At 47.5% G+C, this 26,066-nt stretch overlaps 1 protein-coding gene across 1 annotated transcript in view; it reads right to left on the bottom strand.

Annotated features, from left to right (window-relative positions):
- Positions 1 to 26,066, bottom strand: part of LOC119953293 (dynein heavy chain 9, axonemal-like) — a 686,444-nt gene that overhangs the window by 329,406 nt on the left and 330,972 nt on the right. The window contains exons 42-44 of the mRNA XM_038777408.1: positions 17,633 to 17,794; positions 14,708 to 14,904; positions 14,415 to 14,577 (exon numbers count right to left, since the gene is read on the bottom strand). Coding sequence (XP_038633336.1) covers positions 14,415 to 14,577; positions 14,708 to 14,904; positions 17,633 to 17,794 — 522 coding nt within the window. The remainder of the gene's footprint in view (positions 1 to 14,414; positions 14,578 to 14,707; positions 14,905 to 17,632; positions 17,795 to 26,066) is intronic.

Genomic DNA, 26,066 nt, shown 5'->3' on the forward strand with positions numbered 1-26,066 from the left:
TTCCTTGGTGGACCTAGAGAGATATTGGGCGTGATTTATCAACCTCGACATGTCCAACTTGGGTGTTGGAATGAAGCCGTTGAATCTCATGTGAGGCCTCTTGCGATATTTGCGATGTTCGAAACACCTCATCAGATTTAATGGAATCTCACAAGAGGTCACGATGTAGCTCTCACCCTCATTGGGCGTGACCTAGATCAGCACATTTAAATGAGCCTAATGGATCATTTAAATATGCGTTTGTGGGATTCTCCTGCCACCCGGGATCTAACAGCCATGCCTGAAAGATCTCACCAAGGCGGAGTTTAGTACTGATTTCTACAAACGTCAAACAGTCATAATGGCACTCCCAGACCATTAGAGATCCCCAGGTGGTCAGGGACAGGGCAAGGAGGCACCCTGGCACTCCCTCTGACACCCAGACACCTTGGTATTGCCAGCCTAGCAGTGCAAACTGGGCATCCTGACAGGGTGCTGGGGTACCACTCCAAGGCTGGCTGGGGCACTGGTGGCAATGCCATGGTGCACTAGTGCCAGGTTGACACTTCCATTGAGTTCAATTCCAGCAGCATACAGGCAGTGTAAAACTGCTGTACTTTGCCTGAACCGTATATCTTATTCTACATTTTGTTTTCTACATTGGCCCAAGCATGCTTAATAATGTGACCTCATGCCAAAAGTGTGGGGGGAAAAAAAATGTTGTATCTTCAACATGGAAGAAAAAAGGAACCACAAAAAAGAGGAAGTAAAGAGAACTAATAATGAGCCATCAGTTACAAGAAAAATGTTGGTCAATCCTGAACATGATAATGAGCCACATGGTTCAGGAACTGCAAGAACCATTCCTTAATGGGTTCCTCTCAGCCATAATACAACTTGAGTCGCTGTACTGTGGAGTCATTGAATTATTAGTCCTGTTCGAGTGTTGCATTCATCTAGCCACAAGGAACAAGGTTGAGGTCGGTCAAACCAACTTTGTGAAATACATCATAGTCAGCTGAGTAAAATGATTTACACACCTTTTGCTTTGATTAGAAACTTAGAAGGGATACTACTCTGATTCAGTGTCAGCTATCACTGTCCAATGCCATATCCGGCAATTGTCTTGCTCCCATCTCATACACAGAATCTGAACAAAACCAAGTTGCTTGCAGCAACATGTGCTGAATGTTATCTTCCATCGATAATGCATTAGCTGATCAATTATTAAATCCATTCTATTTAATTGATCAATGTTATAGACATTTAACAAAAATCAACATGCTCTAATTAAAGGATTGGGACATTTGCACCATGTGAAACTACTGCAATGCATGCCGGCTTGTGATATGATAGGTTCAGGATCGACACCGGAGAGCCTGACAAGCAGGAGCTGCATATAAGCACTTCACTCCTCACGCACCCTCAACCAGCCAAGAAGGTGGCACGTCCATCCCACTGATGGGTTGCTGAGGCCAGAGGGTACCGAAGAGGGGTGGCCTGGGAGGGCACCCATACAACTCATGGTGCCAAGCTCCCAATGGGCAATCAGCAGCGTACACAGTCACAAGGCAGCCTTTCAGGCTGTGGCAATGGTGATCATGCCCGGTCACCCCAACGCCTAACTGCTCCCTTCTATTCCCACCAGTCCTGGCAGACTCCCCCCTCCGACCAGCAGCCAACTGTCAGCACACTATAGTGCTGTTGGACATTGTTCGTACCCCCTTCCGCACCCTCAGCAGCCATAATAATAATAATAATCGCTTATTGTCACAAGTCGGCTTCAATGAAGTTACTGTGAAAAGCCCCTAGTCACCACATTCCGGCACCTGTTCGGGGAGGCCGGTACAGGAATTGACCCACGCTGCTGGCATTGGTCTGCATTACAAGCCAGCTATTTAGCCCACTGTACTAAACCAGCCCCTGACGCCTGTTTCCCGATTTTAAATACCACAAGAAAACCGTCAGTAATTCCTCCTTGCAGAGGCGCAACATCGCTGGAGACCTGTAGAATGCTGGGGCGGGCCTGTTAATGATATTCCAATGGCGTTTACAGTAAATTTGCATATCCATGCTGCCTTGCGTCGTGGAACACATTCACGCCATTGTCGAGGGACTGGAGAATGGAATTCTGCTTGAGGTCTGGTACCAGCCACGATATTTGGCTGACGTTCGATTCTCCATCGATCGTGTTTCCCGATTCAGTCTTTGCTGTACGGAAAATCCCGCCCTGTATATTTACCACTGAAATTCAAGATTAAATATTGAAATTTTCAGTAATACTACCCTTGATAGTATGATTGGTGGTTGTGAGGAGTTCACAAAGGAGGAATCAGTTTATACAGTTAAAATACAATAAATTAGACCTGTGGTAATAGCAATAATAAATTGAATATTGTTCTTGTATCCAAATGAACTTGAGCAGTGGTGGGTTTTCTCTCTCCAAAGGGGTACCCCGGCTATCTATCAGAATCCACCAAGTTCAGTCCTCCTCTTACCTATTCGAATCTTCGCATTCCGAATTCCACACTCCTGTTCTTCCAAACTCCCACTTCAGTGGAGGCAGCTGGTGACTTAAATAGTCAGCTGCCTCTGTGAATCGTGCATGTGTGAACCCTGGCCCGACTCTAATCCCGTCCCATGAAGGTGGGAATAGCTGGGTGCAGGGGTGGGACTTCAAAAGTTCATCCATTTCCGGGAGTTTCGCCGCAACAAATCCACGACGGCTGTGCCGTGGCCATGTGCAGAACAAGTATTCTGTCTGAATTAAATTCGTGACAGCTCTGTTTCATAACCACTATCAGAATTCAAGTCTCTTTTTCAAAGTTTTAATTTTTATTTGCTCTCCATTCCTTATCTCTAAACTTTAGTTGTCCTTTCAGCTCCACAGATGCCAGAAGCCATTTCTTACTTAGTCCTTTATTCCTAAGAGTGCCAGCAATCATATGAAATGCACAGACTCTCCTGATTTTCTCAGGCCTTTTGCCTCTCAAATCAGTTGTTTCCCTGCACTTGGCCAAGTGAAGGAATGCCAATTCAGTGCTAGTGCTGCTTTAAGGGCTGCACGGTAGCACAGTGGTTAGCACTGCTGCTTCACAGCTCCAGGGTCCCAGGTTTGATTCCCGGCTTGGGTCACTATCTGTGCCGAGTCTGCACGTTCTCCCTGTGTGTGCGTGGGTTTCCTCCGGGTGCTCAAGTTTCAACCCACAGTCCAAAGATGTGCAGGTGGACTAGCGATGATAAATTACTCTTGGTGTCCAAAAAAGGTTAGGTAGGGTTGCTGGGTTATGGGGATAGTGTGGCGGTGTGGGCTTAAGCGAGGTGCTCTTTCCTAAGGGCCGGTGCAGACTCGATGGGCCAAAAGACCTCGTTCTGCACTGTGAATTCTATAAATTCTATGAAGTGAGATAAGATATCTCTCAGGAATAAAATGTGGATCATCTGTGTTGTGGACAGAGGCAAGGAATCCACAAGAGGCCAGACTGACGGGATACAACTCTCTTTATTCTCACACTAGATACAATAATCACTCATCGCAGGGTCACTTCCCCATCTGCTCTCAGGTCAGGCTTTATATCCTGTGGGGAGTTCCTCCAATTGGGAGGAAGCTCTGACCCTGGTCACCTAGGTAGCTCAAACTCTTGAGGTGCAGGAGTGGAATCGGAATCAGTACAAGTTCTGTTCCCGTTGGGGATCTTAACAATCTTGATCATTTATTTTGCTGTCTGAAATCTTAACTGAATAGGAAAGAGATTCAGTAGCTTTTACATCCTGGCTTACTGTCTGTGAGGATATGACAATGTGGTGATTGGCTGTCTTTTCATAGAATTTACAGTGCAGAATGAGGCCATTCGGCCCATCGAGACAGCACCGGCTCTTGGAATGAGCACCCTACCCGAGGTCAACACCTCCTCCCTATCCCCATAACCCAGTAACAGCACCCAACACTATGGGCAATTTTGGACACTAAGGGCAATTTATCATGGCCAATCCACCTAACCTGCCCGTCTTTGGACTGTGGGAGGAAACTGGAGGACCCGGAGGAAACCCACGCACACACGGGGAGGATGTGCAGACTCCACAGACAGTGACCCAGCCGGGAACCGAACCTGGGACCCTGGAGCTGTGAAGCATTTGTGCTATCCACAATGCTACCGTGCTGCCCTCTTCTAACACCACTGCGTACCTGGAAACCTCTTCACGTGGCTCCTGATTTAAACAACTGTGGGGAATGAGGAAAAATATGCTGCAGAGGTTCCAAGATCATTGTGAGCAGTTTTCTTCGAGTGAACGCCATTGCTCTACTCGCTGACTACAAACACCAAGCCATCCGATGTAACAGTTCACTGCACTGGTATCAGACGATGATATGATTTCAAAGATTAGGGGTGCGATTCAATGAAAATAAAATCCTATTATGTGCATGTTAAGCCGGGTCTTTCCAGGAGTTTGCAACGCAGAGAACAACCCCGCTATTAAATGGGACTCTGTCTTTTTCTGGGCCCCGCCAAGGCTGCACTTAGACTCATTTGCCATGCTAACAAGCTCAGCTCGCCAGTGCAGGAAAAGAGCGGGACTCCCCCAATCCCCCGACCCCCCTCCGCGGCCTCCAGACCCCGCCCCTAATACCCCAAATTATCAATTAGGGGGTCCTTGAGTGCCCCACCCCCGCACCCTACCTCATAAGGGCACGGCATCCCCAGCCCAGTCCTTGACATAGGCAATCTGCCATCTGGGCACCTGGGCATTGCCAGTCTGATACATTGGCAGTGCCCATGCCAGTCTGGCAATGCCATCTGGGCACACTGGCAGTGCCAAGATGCCCAGGTGGAAGTAGGAGTTCCAGGGTTGAACTCTGTCCAGAGCCCGACCACCCGGGAGCCTCTGATCATCCAGGAGACTCCCCTCCAAGTGCGGTGATGCCTGATCCACATTTGTGGAAACCAGTGATAAACGGCGCCACGGCGGGGTCTCCATGTTGAGGCGTTTGATCCTGCGCCTTGTGTAACTCCGGCGCAGACTAAAAAAAGTGAAACTAACTACTCACTTGAATAAGAAAATCTTGATCACGCCCATTGAGGGCGAGATCCACATTGCAACGCCTTGCGAGATCTCGTTAGATCTCGCAAATCTCATAAATCTCGCAAGAGACCGAGATTTAATGGCCTCTTCACATCCCGAGTCGCGCGCGACGAGGCTGATGGATCGCAACCTTGGCCTGCAGATATCAGATATGAGATGGTGAAAACATTCTTATTCCTTTGAGGGATGAGAATCCTTTTTCTTTCTTGTTGACGTATCTGACTCTCGCGAGGGTACGAGTGCATTTGTGGAAAAGATCCTCACTGCACTGATGTTCCTCATGCATGCGCTGTGGGATTGACAGGCCACTTAACTGTGGCAGGCAAGCCTGATCCTGTTTTCACCTGACATTCACCGTCCTTCTTTACCAGCAGTAACACAATTGACCCAAAGAATTTCCAGGTCCTTTTGTGGGAAATCTCCAAACTGTTAATTGAAGTTCTGTCCCATTACATTAATACCCTTTATAAAATATTCAGGTTCTGTATTGTATGCATATGAATGTAAGCATCTTGTGCCAGTGTGGGTCTGAAGCGACCAAGAATAAAAATCAGACAGCAGCCTGGGACTGTACAGAACTTAGGCATTGCTGATAAGAGCTAGAGACCTGTGGTTGAAGCTTTTATGTTTTGCACCCATCAAGAAGAATTGTCAAAAATTAATTTGGGACTTGGCATTCTCGCGGTTGACCTGGTGACTTCAAGATGAAAGGCTTCAGCCACATGTCTCTGCTTTCAGTAATGTACTGGTGGCAGTTAGCCCCTGAATAAAACTGTTGGGAGTCGAAACATTTTCATTCACCTGCTATGGTTCACAAACCTAGCATCATACTAAATGGGAACAATTTACACATGTAACCCGACTGGACTTCAATTCATGCTGTCGATCTGTCCACTGCATCTAACGGATAAATCACGGCATCTCACAAAATTGATGACTGATACCTAATGCTCAATAACACTTGAAACTGGCCATCCAGATATTACCATCTGACTGACTCTGACAGTCTCACTTCAGTGGGTCATCACTCTCTTGAGAATGAAAAGGCCAGTGATTGCCTGAAAGCCATCATTACCTCTGTGATTTATTGGCCCACAAGATTATCTTAAAGCTGTCAGCAAATCCGACAGTTTTCGGGACCTGTTTTCAATTTAGTCAGTTTGAGGCCTTTTCTCCAAAAGAGATGTGTGCAGCAGTCTGCCATTGAACCAGTTCATTCCAACGGTCACTGCAGTTAAAGTCAGCACCTTCTCCCACAATTGGACCCACAAATCTGCAGGGAATGCGTCAACCCACAGCCATGTCAGATCCTATTTTCCAGGGTGGGGGGGCACGTTCAGATTTGCCTGATAAGGGGCAGAATCTCCATGTTGACCCTCGCCGAGCAAATGCCATCAAGGGATGAGGATGGAGGCAGGGAGTCCTTGTACAAGGAATTCCCGCTAAGCTATTTTCGTCAGGATCTGATGAATCCCCGGAGGCTTATGGCTCTGTAAATTGAAGTGTACTGGCCTGGGGTACAGAAAGGATGGATGAAAATGTTGGGATCAAGCCGAGAGAAGCGATCTGGATTCCCAAAGAGAGAAAAATTTATTTCTGTGCCTTGCTCATTTTTTTTCGACTGGCCCTTGTTACCTGGGATAAGTGAGCCATTGCTGGGGTTAGCGGGTGATCGAGGTGACGCTTGCCAACAGTGAATGGGCGCTAGATTTTGTGGACACTTAGGGTAGGTGGGCACCGCCATTATGCCTACCCCGCCTTCCTCACCCCACCTGCTGCCCCCTCCCCCCGCACTGCCCCAATACCCACACATCCCCAATTCAGTGGCCAGCAGACGCACTGATGAAAAATGTCACTTGTAACCAAGCCACATTCACAGGGATCACAACCCAAAGAATTTTCAGGTCCTTGTGTGGGAAATCCCAAACTGTTAATTGAAGTTCTGTCCCATTACATTAATACCCTTCATAAAATATTCAGATTCTGTATTGTATGCATATGAATGTAAGCATCTTGTGCCAGTGTGGGTCTGAAGCGACCAAGAATAAAAAGCAGACAGCAGCCTGGGACTAACTAGACTGAGCATTGAGTCACAATAGCCCAGGCTGGTGCGAAGAATCCATATCAAATATGTGACTGAGAGTGAGACATAGGCCAACAAATGGGACAAGAAATATTCCATTAACTTATTCTCAGGTTGCAGTGATGCTAAGTCAAATTGATTGAGACGATTGATTGTCAGCATTCTCCTTGGATTGGAGGCAATCTGCAGGTGAGTGTTCCTTCTCACCTGGGCTGACAGGTTTTGTTGAAATAACCTTGCTGAGCTGCAGCAATACATCCTGTAGGTTGTAATGCAGCAAGATGGGGGAGGGGAAGATATTTGAATCCATCAGATGGAATTCCATTGAAACTGGCAGTGCCAGGGACCCAGGTTCAATTCCGGCCCTGGGTGACTGCCTGTGTGAAGTTTACACTTTCTCCCTTGTCTGCGTGGGTTTCCTTCAGGTGCACCGGTTTCCTCCCACAGTCCAAAGATGTGCAGGTTAGGTGGATTGGCCATGCTAAAACTGGATAATGAAACCAACCACATGGATCTCAGAGAGGGTCAGACCGGACAGCCATCGAATCCAAGTGATCACGACCATATGGGGAAGGACGGGGGCAGAGCGCACAGTTTTGGTGCCCCTTGAAAGACCCGGTACAGCCATCAGACTCAAGGATCCAGGCTGCGACTAGGCCAACGCCAACTGGGGGACAAACAGCATTAAGCGACCCACAGGGTGGCAGTTTCTGAAGACACGTGCGGGAGGGGGGTGGTTTGCCACCCCTTCCGACTTGGGACTAAAAACTGAACTGGACACTGAAGGACATTTGCTCATAAAGAGGATTTATGATGTACACACGGGTTTGGGAATGTGGGGATATACATGCTATGTAACAGGATCACAAGGGGAAGCTAGGGTATTTGGTCCATATTTAAATATAACAGCCGGATGGGCCAGTCTGCCCCACTTTGTGGGGGAGCCTGGCCTCGGAGGGTTGTACTGTCAGGAATATTGCACACATGTGATAGCCAGATTAGGATGTAAAGATGTAAGATGCTACAATCTCAGCACTTGTGGATATCAAAAGCCCACGAAATGCCCCCATATGGTTGAACTTCCCCAGGACGGGTTAGTTAGGATTGGGCAGCCAAATTTACTACTACATGATGTCACAGCTTGTATGTTTGCAACAGTTTGACCGAATTCCTCACCCTATGGGAATCTCGAGGTTTTGTATCCGCCGACGGAAAACCCTTACCCTCTGCCCCTTTACTGAAACACATTCTCAAAGAAGCCACCAGCCGGCCGTACAGCATCCTTAAAGTAAAGTGCTATCACCGCACCTCCCCAACTGGTAATCACAAGGCAGGTACCTTCGCTAAAGCTAAATCATGCAATGGACACTTCTGGCAACCACCTGAAGGCGAACGGATGCATTCAATCCAGGTTTCCCAAACCAATATTGAAGATTTATCCCAAGCCCAGAACACAGATGACTCCCTCAAACAGGTACTGAACGGCACCTACCCAGCCCCTTATGATAAATGGAAGGACACACTCACAATACAGGACGGAATAGTGTTCAAGGACGGAATTTATGTGGTCCCCACCCAAGACAGGAACCAGTTAATCTACCAATTCCATGACAGACACGGACATTAGGGAATAGACACCACCATTGCCCATTTAAGAACTTTGTGTTGGTGGCCCAAATTGAAAAGTGATGTCACACATTATGTTGAGAATTGCCTCATTTGCACTCAGAACAATCCAGAACATGATGCAAAGAAAGGACAATTAAGACACACCCGACCTGCAGAATGCTCCTGGACAAATCTGCAAATCGATTACATTGGTCCCCCCCCCCCCCCCCCCCCCCCCCACCCCCGCAGAAATGGTTTCAAGTATGTGTAGATACATTTACAAAATGGGCCGAAGCATTCCCCACACGTTCAAACACAGCAAAGACCACAATTTTGACCAATCAGATATTTACACGCTGGGGTCTTCCACGCAGCATTGAGTCAGACCAAGGTTCCCACTTCACCGGAAGAGTAATGCAAAACGTTATGACTATTTTCGGCATCAAACAGGAATTCCACATAGCATACCACCTCCAATCCAGTGGTATAGTAGAGCGCATGAATCGCACTTTAAAAACAACCATTAGGAAAACGGTGCAACAGAACAACACCACCTGGGAAACAGTACCACCCTTCGTTCTCATGTTTATCAGGAACAAGTTTCCAGTTCCACAGGTTTCACCCCCCCCCCCCCCCCCCCCCCCCACGCCCTTATGACAGTGAGACCCATGAAAGGCATTGAATATTTATTAGGGCTCGATTTGGCAAATCCCGCAGTAAATGCTCTCATCCACAAAAAAGCAGTTCAACAGGTCACAGAGAACATCAAAGCGGCACAGCTAGCTGCTGCTGTCCGGCTTGGCGCTAAAAAGAAGCAGAGTAAAGCCAGCTTCGCCAAAAATGTTCACCCCATAGAGTGGGCAGTCAGCCAGCAAGTTATCATCTCGTTGCACAACCCCAGTTCTTTCCTATCCCCTAAATTTGCAGGCCCCTACTACATTTCTGACAAAGTAAGCCCCTCCGTGTACAAAATAGCGTACCCTAACGGTAAGACTGGTTGGTTCCACATCAAAGTCTACGGATCACAATGTAGCCAAGCCCACCACGTAACGTTGGCAATGGGAGAGGATGGCACTCTGCCCACTGACAATTCGGCCCGATGCCCACTCCAACCCTCCCCCACTCATGACGACACTTGTCCCCCGACTCCGCTCATAGTCACAGGTTTCAACCTCGCACTTGACTCTGATGAGAGCCTCCCGGAATTGACTGACATCTCTGACAACTGGCGTGAGCTTTCCGCCATCAGCTACCCGAGCCCCCGGAATGACGTCTTGAATCTCTTCGACCCCTTCAATGACCCATCCACCCACCCACCGACAAATCCTCTGCCCATCCCCAGCAACACTGCTTCCACTTCCAGCTCACCAGTTCCTGACTACCCTACATCACGCCACTACCCCGAAACTCCCTTTTGGCACCGTGACAATTCCTGCAGGTTGGTAAGACATGACGAATTGGACCATCCACACGCATACGCAACTAACGCCCAAAATCTGCAGACACGAGTCTAGCAACCAGGAGAAGAAAGTACGGATCCCCTCTTGGGCAATGATTTAACACAACTACTACAAATTACTGCGGATGCTGGAATTTGAAACGAAAGAGAAAATGCTGGAAAATCTCAGCAGGTCTGGCAGCATCTGTAGGGAGAGAAAAGAGCTAACATTTTGAATCCGATGACTCTTTGTCAAAGCTATCAGACAGAGAAAGTGGGAAATATTGAAACTGCGGAGTGAGAATGAAAGATGAGTCATAGCCACAGAAACCCAGGGAAACCAAGTGCTAATGGCCACTGAAACCAAGGTGAAAGAGTGCTAATGGCAGTCCCAGAGAGAACAAAAGATGTGAAAGGCCAAACAGCAGAGAAACTAACATCAGAGAATGAACTGTAGATGTGGGGGGAGGGAAAGCAAAGAGGAGAAAGGTTGAGGAAAATTGGATAAGATTCGGGGGTGGTGGGGTTAAATATATATTAAGAAAGAAAGAAATGGTAAAAGACAGTTAAAATGAATGGGGATGAAAACAAATAGGTCGAGGTGGAGTGGAGCTGATCATTTGAAGTTGTTGAATTCGATGTTGAGACCGGAAGGCTGTCGCGTGCCTAACCGGAAGATGAGATCTTGTTCCTCCAGTTTGCGTTGAGCTTCACTGGAACATTGCAGCAGGCCAAGAACAGACATGTGGGCATGGGAGCAGAGTCTTTTGTTAAAATGGTAAGCAATGGGAAGGTCAGGGTCCTGAATGCACACACCTGCTGAGATTTTCCAGCATTTTCTCTTTCGATTTAACGCAACTGATACACGCAAATGTCTGAGGTGTCCAGATGATGAGAAACGGACATCAGCTAAGAATTAAGGTGCCCAAATTTCTGATGGAGCCTGCCCGTCGTCTTCTTTTCTACCTTGTCTTCCTTTTCAATACATGGTTTTAATTGATGTCAGCCTGACACCTGATTTCTTTATAGTCATAGTTACTCTTCTTACAGAACATAAGACGAGGTCTACTGACAAATGGCAGTTAAATGTACGCTTGTTGGATCTCATACGACTACAAATTCTTCCCGCTCATTTCAGTCACCCAGGTAGGAGTAACGGCACTGATCCCTGCCTTACCTGAGGGCCCCAGAATGATCCGGTCAATTCAAGCTTGGGTAGTGGAGTAACGGCACTAACCCCTGCCCAACACAGGGATCACACCCATTCTTTTCCCTTCACGCTACCTGGAATGGTTCATTACATGCTACACTGGCTTGGGCAGGTCTTGAATCTTCCTTTCGCTCCACACTCTAAACCCTTACTTCTTTCACTTTTCTATCGACCCCTTCGGGTCGCTTCCAAATGCTATTTGCACTTAAAAACACAATGGTTGTTGATCACTGCTGTTACCTCTGAGCCCCTGAGACAAAACGTTATGAAACTGGCCGCCCTAAAATTCAGCTGGTTAAGCAAAGCCTCAACCTCCCATGGTTGCTGGTAAAGATGGAGACTGGTCGAAGAAAGTATCTGCCCACTCCTAGCATCGACCACACAAGCTGTGAGACATTGTGGCACTTGGATTAGTACTGCTCAAACTTTTTTTTTTAGAAACAAAATGGGGGAGTCACACATGGTGACAATCATAAAGGATAATTGGAACTAAGAGAGAAAGACTAATACACACAGATATTAACCAATGATAATGACATGACACTATGCTTGATTCCCGAGGATTACACAGAATACAGACACACCGCAGGATGAATCCAGGACACAGATTCTTCACATGGATAATCGCTGGAATTACCAGACGCCGAGCGCAAAACACCAAAGACTCTCCACAGCCCGGTGGCTGTGGTATAAACCCCCAGATGCAGGGGAACGTGAGGACGGGAGACTTTGGGTCAAGCCCAACAGAAGCATCCTATTTGAGTATAATAACCAAAGGACAAGGTACAGGAAGCCCAACGGGACCACATCAGAATGTTACATCAGCACAACTGAGCAAGGAGATTCATGGGAACCAAACAATAAAGGGTGCCCCAAAATTGGATGTTTAAAGAAAAGTACAGGGAACACATTTGGAATCAGACAAAATTGCCCCGGGACACACACTAAAGGTAACTTGGTAATACACATAATTAGAGTGGGAAATAAGACAGCCCCAAACGCCACCACACAACAGACCACCTCCAGTCAGTATACCACCCAGCAACTGTTCGAGATCAAGACCGAAATTCCCACCTGGTGGGAACACATTGCAAAATGGAACCCACTCTCATACATAGGGTAGCAGGGTAGAATGGTGGTTAGCATAAATGCTTCACAGCTCCAGGGTCCCAGGTTCGATTCCCGGCTGGGTCACTGTCTGTGTGGAGTCTGCACGTCCTCCCCCTGTGTGCGTGGGTTTCCTCCAGGTGCTCCGGTTTCCTCCCACAGTCCAAAGATGTGCGGGTTAGGTGGATTGGCCATGCTAAATTGCCCGTAGTGCACTAGAAAAAGTAAGGTTAAGGGGGGGTTGTTGGGTTACGGGTATAGGGTGGATACGTTGGTTTGAGTAGGGTGATCATGGCTTGGCGCAACATTGAGGGCTGAAGGGCCTGTTCTGTGCTGTACTGTTCTATAATAGAAGATAGAACATAGAACAGTACAGCACAGAACAGGCCCTTCGGCCCTCGATGTTGTGCCGAGCAATGATCATCCTACTCAAACCCACGTATCCACCCTATACCCGTAACCATCCAACCCCCCCCCCCCCCCCTCCCCTCCCCCCTTAACCTTACTTTTTAGGACACTACGGGCAATTTAGCATGGCCAAACCACCTAACCCGCACATCTTTGGACAGTGGGAGGAAACCAAAGGTCCTCCTCCTGATTGCGATAATACACATAGTCATCCTCACACTCACACTCCGACTCCGTAAATGGAAGCAAGAGCCTCCCGCCCCCCTCTATCCACCGTTCAGGCACCTTTCTTTGGAATTTAATAAAGCTATCATAAGAATGTATTATTTACAATCAACTGTAACAACTGCTACTAAAATGGGCCATTTGTGCCTCTGTACTGATGAAATATGATAAGGAAAAGGAATGTGGTGCTGCTGTTCAAAATTTTTATGTTGCAAATAAGTTATTTTGTAGAAGCAGCAGCATGAGTGTGATATAGAAAGTTTAGTTAGAAACCAACTGTCTTATATGAATTTAAGTTAAAATGTTTTATATGAATCCAATTTTAGAAATGAAATAGCCATTAGTCGTGGATTGATTTAATGAATGTATGTAATAATGAATTAGGTTAGATTGTGCAATGACTTTAGGACAGAGCAGAGTAGGACCTTTACTGACCAAAAGGGTGACCAAAACCAACAAGACAGACATACTGTGATCCACCATGCTTCGCGTTCAGGATCAAGAGGACGGAATGTAGCCATCTAAAATGGCCACCTGCAAAAGACCATGGAAACTGTGGTCAACTTGGACACAGACAAGTACACAGCCTCTGTGTATTGTACAAAGAAGCCAGACCTGACCGAAACTTGCACCCATTAAAAGTCAATCACCATTTCCCCCAGACAATAGAAATCGAATCAAGGAACAACAACAGTAGCAGACTAACCGGTGCTACTTCCCCTTATTTGGAAAGGCCTACGTGCCTGGGACAATGATAGCTAGTACCCGCCCAGCTACCGATGTATCTGCCCCTAATTGGCCAGGATCAATGAGGGTGATCGAAACCCTATCGATCCATTGGATCTGGAGTTAGGACCGCCGAAAAGTGTGCGAAAGAGAAGAAGGGTAAGAAGCCCTGTGCACTAGGGATCGGCCTCTCTTGGACCAGCCTGTGTGCGACCAATTTCAGCATATCAACCAGCCAAGTTCAAGGACCCGTGATCGCTACCTGAAGGACGAGCCCAGCCGAGACAAACCTGAAGACTTCCAAATGACCCACGTGGACACAGATAAAGGCTTTATCTCCCGCACAGAGCCGGTCACCCCGAAGTTAAGTAAAGGTCACCTTAGTTATTACATCTAGTTTAGTGCGTAGCCGCGTGAATCATTGCATATAAAACAAGTGTGTTTGTTAATAAACTGTCTTTGGAACTAATATACTGGTTGTGTGGTCATTCTGTCAATATAAGAAACAACTTGTGGTTCACATAGAAATAAAGAAATCAACAACTTACCTTTAAGTCAGGAATGCCATAGCCTTTTCTCAAAGTGATCTGGAAGACCTCCAATGAACTGATGAAAGCTGCGAGCCTTGTTAGACTCTGTTTTCCACTCCCACCGACACCAACAAGGAGGGCATTTCCTCTGGGAGACTCCAAAATCCGGTTAATTCGGCAACTGCAACAAAGTAAACGGGAAGGAAATTATTCCATCTTTATCTTTCTTTCACATCATTCAATGCACTTAGGCCAGTGAGGAAAACAATCACTTCTTTTTTTACACAAAAATATAATGCGTAAATGCTTACATGTGGCTCATGGCATCTTCAAAAAGAACCAAGCTCATGGCAGCATTCAGCTCATTGTAGTTTTCTAAAGCTTCCATCAGGATTTTGTTTAAGGACTCCCAGTCCTGGACAGGCATGTACTTGGGTTCCCCAACACCACGAGCAAAGTGGCAGTACATGTTCATATTTTTAGTCTGCTCCAGTGTCTCCTGCATGTCCTAGGAAGGAAAAGCCACAGGTCACTTTGTCATTGAGAAATGGGGCATTTAAAATTTACCAGAGTAGCTCATTTCACTCACTCTTTACATCCTGCTGCTGTTTTTCAAGTCAAGTAGGGCAGCACCCTATCTCCTATTGAAGGGGCAGCATGGTGGCACAGTGGTTAACACTGGTGCTTCACGGCACCGAGGACCTGGGTTCGATCCTGGCCCCGATCACTGTCCATGTGGAGTTTGCACATTCTCCCCGTGTCTGAGTGGGTCTCACCTCCACAACCCAAAAAGATGTGCAGGGTAGAAGAATTGGCCAAGCTAAAGTGCTCCTTCATTAAAAAAAAAGAATTGGGCACTTTAAATTTTTTTTAAAATCCTATTTCCTATTGCCACTTTTGGTGCAGAATTTTGGACCAAGAAAGTGATGGACAGGAAAAAGATAGTTTTTTTTACAACTTTGGTGTTTCCAAAGAATGCTGAAAAATGGATGCACAAACAAGTGGGTATTACAAGAGATGGGAGTTGACAACACAGACAGTGTGTTGTCAGCGATGGACAGATGGAAGTTGAAATGCTTTGGGCTTGTGGTGGGAAACAATCGTTTAGAAACAATAATGCTGGAAGGAAAGGCAGAGGTGGTGGTGGGACGGTGGTGGTGGATGGGCTGGTGGGTGGGATGGTGGGTGTGTCGGCGGTGGTAGGTGGGATGGTGGGTGGTGAGGGGGATGGTGGGTGGGACGGTGGTGGTGGGTGGGATGGTGGGTGGGTTGGTGCTGGTTGATGGGATGGTGGGTGGGATGGTTCTGGTGGATGGGATGGTGGATGGGTTGGTGCTGGTCGATGGGATGGTGGGTGGGATGGTGCTGGTGGGTGGGATGGTGGGTGGGACGGCGGTGGTAGGTGGGATGGTGGGTGGTGGAGGGGATGATGGGTGGGACGGTGGTGGTGGGTGGGATGGTGGGTGGTGGGGGGGTGGGGCGGTGGGTGGGACGGCGGTGGTGGATAGGATGGTGGTGGTGGGTGGGATGGTGGGTGGGACGATGATAGTGGGGTTGCTCACAACAAATTTACATTAACAGATAATGTAAAGGTTTCTGAATTTAAAAAAATGTCTGTCAATTTTCCTAATCATAGAATTTACAGTGTAGAAGAAGGCCATTCAGCCCATCGAGTCTGCACCGGCCCTTGGAAAGAGCACCTTACTTAAGCTCACGACTCCACCCTATCCCCGTAACCCCACCTAACCTTTTCGAACACTAAGGGCAATTTATCATCGCTAATCCACCTAACCTGCACATCTTTGGGCTGTGGGAGGAAACCGGAAACCCACGCAGGCAAGGGGACAAAGTGCAAACTCCACACAGACAGTGACGCAAGCCAGGAATCGAAGCTGGGACCCTGGAGCTGTGAAGCAACCGTGCTAACCACTGTGCTACCGTGCTGCCCGTTAAAAAAAATGATTGTTTCTACTAAATGGGGTCCATGCACCAAAGCGGATGTGCGAATTCCAGTGCTCTGTTGAAAGTGGACAAGGGAAGTTATGGGAAGGATAGGGTTGGCTACTGTTTGATGGCCAAGATAAACAATCTCACCTCAGCAGATCAGAGCATCTAAACCTGTGCAATACTACAGTATTGTTTTGTTTCTCTGCCCACTTCTTGTGATGCCCAAGGCAGACTTTAAATCTGTTCCCCTAGCTGGTAATTCCTGGAACAGATCGCCAGTCTATCATCCGAGGTCTATAGTTTGAAGGGTGCTACTCTGCATCAGGCATGGCTGACCAAGAGTCTGTCCAGCTCTTACAACCTGCCATTGGCGTATGTTGGAAGGATATTGTAGGTTGATACTTAACCTGTTACGAAAGCACCTCCCTTGGTCATCAAGTCCTAGAGTGGGTCTCGAACCCGGAGTTTGTGGCTCAGAGACAGGGCGCTTATCACTGCACCACAAGACATCCTTTCTACTCGACTGTCCTCTTAACAGACCCTCTTAATAGCTATCAGGGTGGAAGCAGAGGCCAGATTGTTTTGAAGAATGGTACATTTTTTATTATTTCTGTTTGTATCTAAATAGGAAATATTTATCTGCTTAAACACAATTTGCTGCCAGCTTTCTGGGGTATGTCCATTAAAGTTGGAGCACAACATGTCCTGCACCCAAGTGGTCAGGCTTCATGTGTGAGTCAAGACATGGAAGCCTAAATGTTCCAATTGGCGCAATTCTGATGCCAGTGGTGAAATAAACAGGCTGATGCTTGTCTCAACTGTCACCAGGAGGGGTGGCACCTTGGCACAGTGGTTAGCATTGCTGCCTCACATTGCCAGGGTCCCTTGTTCAATTCTGGCCTCAGATGACAGTCTGTGCAGAGTCTGCACATTCTCCCTGTGTCGGCGTGGGTTTCCTCTGGGTGCTCCGGTTTCCTCCGGAGGTTAGGCAGGTTGGCCATACCAAAATTGCCCCTTAGTATCCAAAGATGTACTGGTTGGGTGGGGTAATGGGGAGACGTGAGGTAGTGGGCCAAGGTCAGATTTCTTTCGGAGGGTCGGTGCATATTCGATGGGCCGAATGGCCTCCTTCTGCACTGTAGGGATACTATCAAAATCATTGGGATAGTTTCAAACAAATTGATTCCCCATGTTTTTCACAGTGTTTATGGAATGACTAAAAGTGAATTGCTTTGAATGCCAGAGAATTCAGACTTGTATTGCTAAAGCCCTTAAACTGCAGTGCTTACGTCAAAGAACTTGTTCACCAATTCCGTCTGGATTAGATCAAAGATGCTAAAATCTTTAGCTTCCACCATCTTGTCCCTGTAGACACGATTAGACTCATGCTGATATAGCTTGACCAGGTCTTGAGAAGTTTTCAAACAGTCGCATGTGCTGAAGAGAATGCCCTGTGTAAAGCACACACAAAAGCTGCATCAGTGGAGCAGTCTGTCAATGGGACAAAGAAATTAAAGATTTACAATCATGTAATCACCTGCTGCAACCAGAGGACGTCCCAAAGCATGTTATAACCAATAGGTACTTACCTGGGAGTCGAGAGACAGCAGACCATTCAACTACTCGGAACCAGTGAGATCGAAAGGAGAGTGAGTAAAATACAGTAACATCACAGGAAAGCCGTGAGTTCATTGGTTTTTAAGAAAGTACTATTAGTGACTGTCTTTAAATTGCTGTAAAGTAGAAAAGTGTAATTTTTTTTAAAAGTACCAATAATTAAAGATTTAACTGAGAAGCAAATATAATTAGGTAATATAAGTAATCCAAAGCAGAATAAAGTCAATGTAACGGAAGTAAAGTTAAGACAGACAGGTCAACTCAGTTGAATGGCATGTGTCACCTGTAGTATGTGGGAAGTCATGGATGCCATTGGTATTCTACACAGCCACATGTCCAGAAAGTACTGCCGGCTGCAGAAACATGGGGCACGATTCTCCCGTTGGGCGGCTAAGTGCTGGTGCCAGCTTAAAAATGGGAGTGTTTTACACCGGTGTCGCCGCCCGCTCCGAGACCCGATTCTCTAGGTCACAGTGTTGTCGCACGGAGCTGGAGCGGTCCATGCCTCATCCAGCTGCCGATCCCGGCGTGAACCTGGCGCTGTTGGGCCTGTGCAAACTAGCGCATGCGCAGAGGCCTTCTTCCCCGCGCCGGCCCCAATGCCAAATGGCACAGGGCAACAGGAGCCGGTGCAGAGGAAAGGAGGCCCCCCGGCAGGGAGGCCAGCCCATAGATCAGTGGGCCCGATCGCGGGCCAGGCCACTACATAGGGAAAGCCCCCCCCCCCCCCCATAGGCTGCACCCAGACCCTTCAACGGGAAGGTCGCGCCGGCTCAGCGGATGTTAGAACGGCACCGGCAGCACTCAGCATTTAGTGACGGCCGCTCGGCCATGCGGGCCGGAGAGTGGGCGCATACCCCAAACAGCACCGCGCCGACCACGCTGGCGCCGATGGCGCTCACTCTCCGCACTGCAGAGAATTGCGTCCCGGCATCGGGGCAGCGAGCCGCGATTCACGCGGTGCCGCACCAATTCTCTGACCCGGCGGGGGGGGTCGGAGAATTCCGCCCATGAGTTCTGGATTTCAGAGCTCAAGAGGCTGGAGTTACTGTAGTGCACCTGTGAGGTTGAGAGCTACGTGGCTATCATGTTCAGAGTGATGGTCACGCTGCAGCATAAGGGCCTGGTGGCAGAGAGGCAATGCATGATCACAATCCAAGAGATCCAGGCAAGTAGCACAGGGAGTCCCCTGGGGTTCTGGTCACACATTGGTTTTCCGTTTTGGAAGCTGGTGAGGGTGCTGGTTCCTCAGAGGTGTGCAGTTGGAGCCAAGTTTGTGCACCATGTATTGTGGCTAGAATGATGGGGCAGGAAAAAGTGCTTTTGATTCCTGGGACATTGGGATTGGCTCTGGGTCAGATGTGAAAGCCAGACACGTTAGACCTGAACAGAGCTGGGGCTGAGTTCTTTGCAGGGCGTTTTGCTAATAATGTTGGGTGGGCTTCCAACTAACCTGGCTAGGGTAGCCTGGGAACCAATCAGGCAGCACGGTAGCATAGCGGTTAGCACTATAGCTTCATAGCGCCAGGGTCCCAGGTTTGATTCCGGCTTGGGTCACTGTCTGTGCGGAATCTGCACGTTCTCCCCATGTCTGGGTGGGTTTCCTACGGGTGCTCCAGTTTCCTCCCACAGTCCAAAGATGTGCAGGTTAGGTGGATTGGCCATGCTACATTGCCCTTAGGTTAAATGGCGTTGCAGGGTTATGAGCATAGGGTGGATGTGTGGGCTTAAGTAGGGTGCTCTTTCTAAGAGCCGGTGCAGACTCGATGGGCCAAATGGCCTTCTTCTGCACTGTAAATTCTATGGTAAGGGGAAATAACCAAGGGGAACAAACATAGGACCATAGGACATTAGGAGCAGAAATAGTAAATTCAGGCCCTCGGACCTGCTCTGCCATTCAATCAGATTATGGCTGATCTCTTCCTGGTCTCAGATCCACCTCCCTACCTATTCCCCATATCCCTTTACCCGTTTTCTTTATCAGATAAGTATCTATCTCCTTTTCCTAAACATTTAATGACTCAGATTCCACCACACTATGGGGCAGCGAGTCCCACAAATTCACCACCCTCTGCGAGAAGTAGCTCCTCCTCATCTCAGTTCTAAATCTACCGCCTCTCAACCTATATCTGTGACCTCTGGTTCTACATTAGACCATAGAACATACAGTACAGAAGGAGGCCATTTGACCCATCGAGTCTGCACCGACCCACTTAAGCCCTCACTTCCACCCTATCCCCGTAACCCAAAAACCCCTCTAATAACCCCTCTTAACCTTTTGGACACTAAGGGTAATTTATCATGGCCATTCCACCTAACCTGCACATCATTGGACTGTGGGAGGAAGCCAGACCAACCGGAGGAAACCACGCAGACACGGGGAGAAAGTGCAGACTCCGCACAGACAGTGACCCAGCGGGGAATCGAATCTGGGACTCTGGCGCTGTGAAGCTGCAGTGCTAGCCACTTGTGCTACCGTGCTGCCCGCTGAGTTGAGCCATTCGCCGCTCCCCCATATTGAAAAATTAGGGCCCATTTTCTGGCTTTTTGATCAAACCAGTACAGTAGTTAGCATTGCTGCCTCAAAGTGCCAGAGACCCGGCTTCAATTCTGGCCTGAGTTGATTGTCTGTGTGCGGTTTGCTCTTTCTCCCCGTGTCTGCGTGGGTTCCCCTGGGTGCTCTGGTTTCCTCTCACAGTGCAATGATGTGCAGGTTCAGTGGGTGTAATAAGCATATCATGGTGAGGATGATTGTTTCCTGTGCTCATCGGGAGTGCAAGCTCCCCACCCAACTGGGATAAAAGCGCAGCCAGTATGCGGCTGACTAGAAGGGAGAGGGGACTCGGTAAGTTGTAGCCGGGCCTCATAGATATATCGTTGTGTTAATAAATGTCTCTACAACTCGCCTTGGACCCCCTGTGCCTTTATCAAAGTGGGGTTATGAGGATAGGGCAGGGGAGTGGATCTAGGTAGAATGCTCTTTCAGAGGGATGGTGCAGACTTGATGGGCCAAATGGCCTCCTTCTGCACTGTATGACTTCTATGGTTCTATAGATTCATTTAAAGCACCTTGGTGAGCTTCTCTCTGCCAGCTGCTGCTTTATTTACTTGTTTTACATTGTTTGGCAGCAGGCACCAGGAACTACACACGACATAAAACTGACTCCGAGTCCACAACCTTCCATCAGATGCCACTGAGGGATAATGCAGAGTGATTGTGAACAGGGGACAGCACATAAATCAGATAGCATCAACAATAAAAAATTAGCGGTCATAAAAAAAGGCAATATGTCCAGCATTTGAATTAACTGGGAAGTACAAACGTGATGGGAGTACAACATAAATAAGTTATTAAAATAGATCATAAAAATATAATTGGCAAAAGCTTCATCAGACTGTCATTTTTCTTTTTTTTGGCTAACATATTGTAATACAAAAACTGTTCAGTCAGCTTTTGCTGATTAATATTTGACCCAATTCTGTTTTCAGTGGCTTCTATCCCCTATTTGACCTTCACAGAGAATAATCTTATGATTTTGTTGAAATGCCTCACCCAGCATTCTCTTGTAGCTCATGGGAGGGAATGCTTCTGCTTGCGAACGTACCCAAGCTACTCAACATTGCCTTTAGAAGTTATCAAGAGACCAATTCTGCAAGTTTGTTCCCTTTATTTTTATTGAATGCCAGCATTATATCCTGTGACAGTGCTCACAATATGTCAAATGGCATGTTGCATTTTATTGTCAAATGGCTCAGATCTTCTTGTCTCCGGACTGTCGGAGACTCGACGTACGACCCAAGATGCACATTGGGACCATGCCAAGGTCCTGATCCGATGACCTCTGTGGGAATTGCCTGGGGAATTTGGACAGCCGAACCTGGAGACCCTGTGACCCTCTGCAAATGTCACCGACTCTGAGCTAGACTCGGACAGTTCTGTGGGATTTACCTGGATAGTTACCCAGGAAATGTTAGGAAGCAAATTCCTAGTCTAACTCTTGGCTAACAATGAAATTGACCCCCCTCCCTAATTGTGCACAGTACTCCCACTACCAATTCCCTCCTCAACTCCCCCCCTTGACCCTCAGACTACCCCTTACCCCCACCCCCGACTTGACCCGACTACCCCACCACCTGACCCACCTGTCATCTCTCCCTGCCCACCCACATACCACCCTCTTCCCCTTCTCCCTATTTTCCCTCTGATGCTGCCCACTCACTGTTTCCTCCATTGAATCATGCAAGAATGCTGTTCCATTGGTGATGGTAGCCCACCAGTTCATCACCCAGAGGCTGTTTCACCACAATTGACTTCATAGGAATGCTGCATCCTTTTCCCAAGCAATACCCCTTACACACATATTTCCCAGCGCGCTGGATAAGGCTCCGAACAGGAACCCTGTTCAAAATGTTCTGCTGTTAGAAATCACTTCCCATATTTGAGCAAAGCCCCTTTATTTTGGAATAGCCCTAAATCTGAAACTTGGAGGTGCACATTACACTGTGCCAGTCGAAATGTTTCCACTGTATGCACAAGCCAAAGGAATAAATAAAGCACATACTTGATTTCAAGTTAAAGAATGATTGTTGCCATTGCACAAGCTAAAAATATTCCTTCTGTCGTAACATTGTGCATTCAGTTTCAATTACTGTAGGTTTCAAGTACAGGCTCCCTTGTGCTCTGGCCTGAATTAATGCTTCTCATAGGATGATTATAGTTAAAGACGGAGGAATCTGAGCTAGACCCAAAGTCGGCTCAGTGAAAGTAGGGAGCACCAGCGTGTTGCACGACCAAGCCCTCCATACCTGCCATTTTTAATAATGATTACATCCTAATTGCTTGGCAGTTACTTTTATAGGGTTCGCGACGCAACCAAAAAAACCAGAGTCCTTTCTGGGCAGGATCCCGGCACTGCGACACTGTTGTGTTCTCGGGCCCCAGCAGGGAACACCCCACAACACTGCACTTAGCATCACTTCCTGCACTGAGGAGCTCCGATGAGCGGAGTTCCATGGTGCAGGAAGAAATTTAAATGGTGCCCAATCTTTCAACTTCCGACGTGACCACCAGAACCCCCCCCCAAAGCCCCAACTCACGTATAAGGGGGTTCTCCAGTCCCCCCGCATCCCACCTCAGATGGACAGGGCACACCCGGGCCCGATCCCCGGCGGGGGCAAAATACCACCCAGGCCCTTTGGCCCTGCCAGCTTGGCACCCTGGCAGTGCCCCTGCTAGCCAAACAGTGCGTCCTGGGCACCCAAATGCTCGGATGGCATCAGGGTGAGGGTGTCACCCTGCCCAGATGCCAACCACCCAGGAATCTCCAATCACCTCGGAGACTCTCTGCCAAGTGTCATTCAACCTGGTGCCAGCTTGTGGGGACCAGTGCTAAACGGCGCCTAGTTGGGGTCCCTCGGCGAAGCCGGTAGATCCCGACAGTCAGTTCCATCTAGCATGGAGCTAGATGTCATTGGTCCTGAGCTCAATGGAGTTGCTCAGTATGATAACAGAGCTAGGTTGATTAGAGAACGTGACTCGGATGCTTTGCTGATGAGTCGTTTAATGATGCGGACACCTTTTTCTCCTGTTCCATTTGACTGCGGGTAGCAATTTTGTGTCGCACGTCGACTTTTTCCTGTGTTTGGGATATTGATTCTGTATGTCATCGTTCATGTAAGCTGTTTTGCTTGTTTGTTCTGGAGCAGATGTGAATTTGTGAGATTCTTCATCATGCCATGGCATATTTGTAGTTTTGTCATTGTTTTGCAGTGTGCTGTGGCATTGTCCTTCATGTGCAGAGTTGTACCATGTGGTACAGGTCATTGTTTCATTGTTGTTGTTTCTGTCGTTTCTGTCTTTGTTGTCTTCGTTGTCATTCTTGTTGTTGTTTTGTCGTTTCTGCCTTGGTTGTTTTTATTGGTGTTCTTGTTGTTGTTGTTCTTGGTGTTCTTTTTGTCGCGCTTGTTGATTCTGTTTTTGTTGTTTTTGCTTTTATTCTTGTTCTTTTTCTTGTCATGCTTGTTGTTTCTGGGATGCTTCTTGTTGCTTTTGTCATTCTTGTTGTGCTGCATATTGTTGCTTTTGTTGTTGCTGTTGTTGTTCTTGTTTCTGCTGTGCTTCTTGCGGTTTTTGTTCTCGTTGCGCTCAGTGAGTGTGCCATGTAGATGATTTGAGTCATTGTCACAGTTATTGGTGTCAGTGTCCTTTGTGGTATCTGCTACATTGAGCGTTTCTTCTTGAGAATTGTGATCTGATGTTGCATTGATGTTGGTGACATCAATCATTTGTGGTGGATTTGATTCCTCTTCTTTGCTTACTTGGTACTCCTCTTCTAGAGTCATTTCTGGTTCACTTGAATCATCATTGATTTCTAGGTGCTCCTCTTTTGGAGTCATTTCAGGTTCATTTGAATTATCTGTGATCTCTTTGTGCTCCTTTTCTGGGGTCAAAATCTTCACAATTTCATTTTGTTGTGGGCCCTGGTGCTCCTTTTCTGGAGTCAAAATCTTCAAGATTTCAATTGACGTGGTCTCTCTGGACGCTTCGGTGGCCGTCCTCTGATTATTGAGTGCTTCTGTGCAGACGAGCTGAGATATGTCAGTCTCGCTGTGATCCTGAACATCCTACATGGGAATTGTGATTTCTTCGTCACTTGTCTCATATACAGTGGGTAGACATTCAGTGTCTTCTTCTGGTGACTCAAATAAGCTTGATAGATCTTCATGGTCTTGTACCTGCATGGCGTTCGCGATGGAGTGTTTGCTTGCTTCCATTTTTGAGTCTGTCACTGAGCTGTCTGTGGAGGCTTGTGTCACTCTCTTTGTGGAGGCTTGCGTCGCTGTCTTTGTGGAGGCTTGTGTAGCTCTCTTTATAGAGTCCTTCATCGCTCTCTGTGGAGTCTGTCATCGCTCTCTCTGTGGAGTCGTGCAGTGTTCTCGCTGTAGAGTTGATCTGTGCTCTCGCAACGGAGTCGTTTTGCACTCTCTGTGTGGCGTCGTCTTCATCTTGGATATTGCTGTCATCCAATGTATCAACGATCTGCCATGGCACCATGGTATTGGATTCATCCACCATGAGAAAAGTCGTATTGAGCTTTTCAACCATGTTGCTGATGCTGTGATCAAGATCTGCGAATAACTCAGCCATGTCTGAGCAGTATTGCGTGTATTGTTTGAGAGACAAATCATCGCTTTTTGTTTCGGAGTTGTGACCGTTCTCTTCATGTTCAATGAACAAATCATCTTCTTGTGTGGAGGCTGAGACCCTCTGTGGTGCGTGGACCACTCTCTGTGTCTTGGCATCAGGCCGCAGCATAATCCTGCACTCACGAGTTGGGATGTCATATATGCTGGGCTGAAGATTCCCCAATCCGAAGAGCTAATCGTCGGAGTCTTCACGGTACAACACCTCTAGTTGCGGTTCGGATTTGGTATTGGGGACGCCATCTCTCAAGATGAAATCTTCGTCTGAGTCGTAGTCTACAAGGACCATATCATCTTCTAGGGCGGTGCTAACTGCTTGGTCCAGGGTGTTGTGAAAGTTATTTTCAACTGCTGGTGTAAGTTTGGGCATTGTTCTGTCTTTTGAGGCAAGAAAATTGGGTTTTGCAGCTTTAAATTTCTGTTTGCTCCTTTTCATGCATTTCCCTTTTAAGTGGGCGTGGTCCTGGTCCTCTGAAGTCATAAGAACAGAAGAACAGAAGAATTATGAGCAGGAGTAGGCCATATGGCCCCTTGAGCCTGCTCTGCCATTCAATGAGATCATGGCTGATCTTTTGTGGACCCAGCTCCACTTTCCGACCCGAACACCAAAACCCTTAATCCCTTTATTCTTCAAAAAACTATCTATCTTTACCTTGAAAACATTTAATGAAGGAGCCTTAACTGCTTCACTGGGCAAGGAATTCCATAGATTCACAACCCTTTGGGTGAAAAAGTTCCTCCTAAACTCAGTTCTAAATCTACTTCCGCTTATTTTGAGGTTATGCCCCCGAGTTCTGCTTTCACCCGCCAGTGGAAACAACCTGCCCGCATCTATCCTATCTATTCCCTTCATAATTTTATATGTTTCTGTAAGATCCCCCCTCATCCTTCTAAATTCCTAAG

This window comes from Scyliorhinus canicula, chromosome 18 (assembly GCF_902713615.1).
Source record: "Scyliorhinus canicula chromosome 18, sScyCan1.1, whole genome shotgun sequence".
NCBI classification, from domain to species: domain Eukaryota; kingdom Metazoa; phylum Chordata; class Chondrichthyes; order Carcharhiniformes; family Scyliorhinidae; genus Scyliorhinus; species Scyliorhinus canicula.